This window comes from Alosa pseudoharengus, unplaced genomic scaffold (genome assembly GCF_046254945.1).
Source record: "Alosa pseudoharengus isolate Yale_2024_CS ecotype anadromous, Long Island Sound unplaced genomic scaffold, YU_APseudo_1.1 YU_APseudo_1.1_scf_13, whole genome shotgun sequence".
In the NCBI taxonomy this organism is placed as follows: Eukaryota; Metazoa; Chordata; class Actinopteri; order Clupeiformes; family Clupeidae; genus Alosa; species Alosa pseudoharengus.
The window spans coordinates 40,266,161-40,271,160 of NW_027468598.1; the positions used below are offsets into that span (position 1 = coordinate 40,266,161).

The 5,000-nt window shown below is 45.2% G+C and overlaps 2 protein-coding genes across 6 annotated transcripts in view; one reads left to right on the forward strand and one right to left on the reverse strand.

The window, feature by feature from the left end:
- Positions 1 to 1,243, forward strand: part of LOC143122190 (pannexin-1-like) — a 20,641-nt gene extending 19,398 nt beyond the window's left edge. For 3 of the 4 annotated variants that reach the window (XM_076283047.1, XM_076283046.1, XM_076283045.1), the window contains 2 exons: positions 1 to 130; positions 762 to 1,243. The exon at positions 1 to 130 is cut by the window's left edge and continues 9 nt beyond it. In XM_076283047.1, coding sequence (XP_076139162.1) covers positions 1 to 130; positions 762 to 817 — 186 coding nt within the window. In that variant the 3' untranslated portion in view covers positions 818 to 1,243. The remainder of the gene's footprint in view (positions 131 to 761) is intronic. The other variant, XM_076283048.1, reaches the window with a different exon arrangement.
- A 297-nt stretch (positions 1,244 to 1,540) lies between these two features.
- The window catches only part of mre11a (MRE11 homolog A, double strand break repair nuclease), a 57,152-nt gene continuing 53,692 nt past the window's right edge, over positions 1,541 to 5,000 (reverse strand). For both annotated transcript variants that reach the window (XM_076283043.1, XM_076283044.1), the window contains 2 exons: positions 3,226 to 3,310; positions 1,541 to 1,829 (listed from right to left, as the gene is read on the reverse strand). In XM_076283043.1, the coding sequence (XP_076139158.1) occupies positions 1,782 to 1,829; positions 3,226 to 3,310 (133 nt within the window). In that variant the 3' untranslated portion in view covers positions 1,541 to 1,781. The remainder of the gene's footprint in view (positions 1,830 to 3,225; positions 3,311 to 5,000) is intronic.

A 5,000-nucleotide genomic window follows, 5' to 3' on the forward strand; every position in this document is an offset into this window, starting at 1 on the left:
ATGTTGAAGAGGCGGAACGAGCAGTGTGATGTCATGTTGGTGCTCCAGAACTTGGGGCAGGTGAAGAGTGACATCACTGACGGCAAACGCCAAGTGGCCACGCCCCCCCCCAGCAGCACAGAGATGAAAGGTGTGTGTGTGTGTGTGTGTTTAGTATAACCCCCCAGCAGCACAGAGATGAAAGGTGTGTGTGTGTGTGTGTGTTTAGTATAACCCCCCAGCAGCACAGAGATGAAAGGTGTGTGTGTGTGTTTAGTATAAGAATATATACTCTTTTGATCCCGTGAGGGAAATTTCAATTTATCCCAATCCGTGAATTAGTGAAACACACACATGCACACACACACACACACTAATCCCGACACAGTGAGCTGCCTGCAACAACAGCGGCGCTCGGGGAGCAGTGAGGGGTTAGGTGCCTTGCTCAAGGGTACTTCAGCCGTTCCTACTGGTCAGGGTTCGAACCGGCAACCCTCCGGTTACAAGTCTGAAGCGCTAACCAGTAGGCCACGGCTGCCCCCAATAAGCCATAGGTTCCACTGATTACAGAGCAGCTAAGGGCCGTTATTGTTTTTCGGTCACAAGTCCGATTCCCTAACCAGTAGGCCACGGCTGCCCCTCTCTCTCCTGCACACACACACACACCCTCATACACTTCGACAGGACAAGCAAGCAGCCCAACATCTAAACCCATTTGTAATGTTGTATGTGTGTGTATTCATGACTTGATTTGTGTGCGTATTCATTTGTGTGTGTTGCAGAACTCTCTCCTTTGTTGTCTGCTCCTGCTGACTCTGTGCGTCAGCGGTCCATCTGACAGTTTCCATAGAGACCGTGGTTCCATCTGATGCCGTTTCCATAGCGACAGCAGACCACCTGACAGCATTTCCATAGCGACAGCAGACCTCCTGATGGTGTTTCCATAGCGACAGCAGACCTCCTGACGGTGTTTCCATAGCAATGACCTCTGCTCCACTGCCTTGTTCGATTGATAGGAGTTCAGTGGTTCATTTCCCCGAGTGTTTTACTACAGGTGGAGTTTGAGTGTGTGTGTTGAACTCCTGACTACAGGTGGAGTTTGTGTCTGTGTGGTGGGGTCATAGGTTTGAAAAGTGTGTGTGTGTGTTTATGTGCATGTTAACCAGACTGATTAGTACTGAATTGGTTTGCAAATACAGTGTGTGTGTGTGTGTGAGAGAGATTACAATTATGTGCCTTAAATAAAGAATGTTGTTGGGTTTTACTTTGTCTGGAAGAGCATGTTTACTCATTTCAGATTAACCAAGTGACACACACATACACCACTATAATGCCACCCTAACCAACCTGCCCAGTGAGATGCCACCCTGACCAACCGTCCCGCTATAATGCCACCCTGACCAACCGTCCCGCTATAATGCCACCCTAACCAACCTGCCCAGTGAGATGAGATGCCCACATTGCCCAGTGTTAAGGGCTTTAACTCAGAGCTGCAAACTGCATTGATCTGAACATGGCTAGTGACTGACACACACTCACACAGTAACACACACACACAGGATTTGATGTTGTACAAAGTCTTTAGTGTCTGACATACACACATGGAACTTGTGAAGAAGAGAAACAAGAACACACACACACTGGAGTCTGTAGAACACACACACACTGGAGTCTGTAGAACACACACACACTGAAATGGCGTCTCTATAGAAACATGAACACACACATGAAACAACACACACACACTGAAGTGCCGTCGCTGTAGAAACCTCTGGAACTGGGGCCTACTGCAGTGGGTGTGGCTATCGCCGACCCCGCGTACTGCCACTCTTAAACGGATCAAACTCATCCTGGAGAGAGAAAACACACACAACAGGAGACAGTCAGTAAAAGTATACAAACACACACACACAACAGGAGACAGTAAGGGTATTTCAGGCAGCAAGACAGGCTATCTTGGGTAACGTTACAAAAACCCAAATCAGACAGAACTGCTAATAAACATGTTTATGGGCGCAGCCATGTTGGAAATGTCTAATTCCGTGAACCCCAAGTTCCACCGAGCTGACGTGTGGTGGCGGAACTTCAGGGGGCATTCTGGGAGTTTCTGCAACTTCCTGTTGAAAACAGCTTGGTGACCGACTCCGGTCGACAAATGGAATGCAGCTCCACTCCTCTCTGAGACCGATGTGTTGTGTGTGTGTGTGTGTGTGTGTGTTAGGGGTGCAACGGATAAAAAAACTCACGGTTCGGATTGTTCCTCGGATCAGAATCACGGATCGGATAATTTTTCGAATCAAAAAAAAAAAAATCGACAAATAAACATAAGTTGTGTCTTTTTGTTTATTAACAATCGTTTTGCACAACTGAATATGGCCTCATGTCTGCACCTATAAACACACCGATAGCGTGTGTGATAGCTTTAGCCCGGTGCCGCGGTGATAAGTGGTTGTTGAGCCGCTTTCGGTTTCACTCCTGTCAGTGAAACACTGGGGTGATGTTGCTGCAAATGCGTGGCCATGGCAGATGTGTTTCCACTGTTGTATGGCTTTCTAGTGCCACAGTGCCTACACACCGTCACGGTTTTATCCACTAACCTCTTTCTAACCTTCATCATTTTGACAGGGAAACCAAAATGCTCCCAAACAGGGGATTTAAAAGACGCGGGGCGTTCAGGGGATTTAAAAGACGCGGGGCGTTCAGGGGATTTAAAAGACGCGGGGCGTTCAGGGGGTTTAAAAGACGCCCTCCGTTCCTCTGTTCCGTTCCTCCGTTCCTCCGCTCCCCATGACCACGCTGTGTGTGGACTGAACATGCGCACAATTGTTTTTTCATAAATCAATCCGCAGATCATGTGTGTGCCGAACCGAAATAATTGATCCGAACGGATCACGGATCAATGATGATCCATTGCACCACTAGTGTGTGTGTGTGTGTGCGTGTGATGTCCATGAGTGCGTGTGTGTGATGTCCATGAGTGTGTGTGTGTGTGTGTGTGTGTGATGTCCATGAGTGTGTGTGTGTGTGTGTGTGTGTGTGTGATGTCCATGAGTGTGTGTGTGTGTGTGTGTGTGTGTGTGTGATGTCCATGAGCGTGTGTGTGTGCGTGTGATGTCCATGAGTGTGTGTGTGTGTGTGTGTGTGTGTGTGTGATGTCCATGAGTGTGTGTGTGTGCGTGTGTGATGTCCATGAGTGTGTGTGTGTGCGTGTGTGATGTCCATGAGTGTGTGTGTGTGTGTGATTACCTCATCATCATCGAAACACACTCCTCTCTGAGACTGACTTTGACTCTGTGAGCTTCGTCCACGTGATGATGTCACAGAGGCAGTCCTAAGACAGAAAGTAAAAAAGAGTCATACTATTCATATGAGCACACACACACACACACACACACGCACACACGCACACACACACACACACTCTAATTACAAACCCCATCAACCCATGAGCACAAACACACATTCTAATAACATGCAAACGTACCATACAGAACTATAAAAACTAGGGCTGTCAATCGATTAAAAAAATTAATCTAATTAATTACATTCTCTGTGATTAATTAATCTAAATTAATCGCATATATAAGTTTTGCTGTGAAAGTATTTTAAATATTTAAATTCAAATGAATCATTGAATAATCAGCATTAGTGACATTAACCCTTTACCCGCCAAAGTCGCAAAATTGCGACAAACAACGTCACTGATTAAAACAGACGATAGACGCGAGTACAGTGTAAAATCTCATTTGTACTCTTGACCACTAGTTGGCAGACACCCAGAGCTTCGATTCAAGCTCAACCTTTTTTTTCAAAGTTTTCAGGAAGCATGTGAAAAACACGCGAGAAACACACGAAGACGACGTGCATTTCCTCCATAACGCGGAAGCGATGCGGGCCATAGTTTTGCACAAATTGAAGCAGAAATACACCAAATGTTGAAAAAAAAATTCACGTGTGATGAAGTCTCGGGTCTTTTATTCATCTATTCTGATTCTAAAGGATAAAATCTGCATTTTGGAGGATATGATTGATCGTCTATTGGCAGTGATAGTCACGGAGCGTCTGTGAATGGAGGTGCGTCATTTGCGTCTTTTCGACAGTGTTCACTAAGCATACAATGCTTATTTCGACCCTCTGCCCAACATAGCTGTAGGTGCCAGTGGTAATAGTGATGATAGTGTCCGTAATGGACGTGGTATTAGACGCGATTACACACGAGAAACACATAAGAAGACGTGCATTTCCTCCATAACACGGAAGCAACGCAGGCCATAGTTTTGCACAAATTGAAGCAGAAATACACCAAATGTTGAAGAAAAAGTTAACATGTGATGAAGTCTTGGGTCTGTTATTTCCCTAGTCTGATTCTGAAGGAGAATATCTGCCTTTTGGAGAATATGAGCGATCGTCTAGTCTCGCTGCGTCTGTGAATGGAGGTGCGTCATTTGCGTCTTTCCGACAGTGTTCACTAAGCATACCACGCTTATGTCGACCCTCTGCCCAACGTAGCTGAAGGTGCCAGTGGTAAAGGTGATGATAGTGTCCGTAATGGACGTAGTAAAGACAGCAGGGGTAGTAAAAATAGGGCTCTGAAGAACTACAAAGTCACCCGCGATAGGAACTGATTTGACCAGGCTACTTTATTGTATAGTAGAATAAGGTTTGTGGTAATAGTAATAGTTTACTATTGTTGGTTTACATGTGACTGCTTTCCTGTTCAGGTGTTATGTGGGTGAAATGACAAAAGAGTAAGCAAAACTGCTCAAATATATGTTCAACATCCAGTATTTACTGAAATGTGCATAATTCGAGGTGGTTGTCATCCAGTGACGTCATAATATGCAAATTAGATGTGTAAATGTACCCCCTTCATAAACTTTTGTTCATACTCAATGATTTTCACATTTACAGTAGGACTTTATCTCTGACCACTTTCAAGCCATGGCCTTTTGAAATTTTGATGTAAAAATCGAATGAGGTTTTTGTAAACCTGGCGCCTAAAGGGTTAAAGTCTAGAAAGA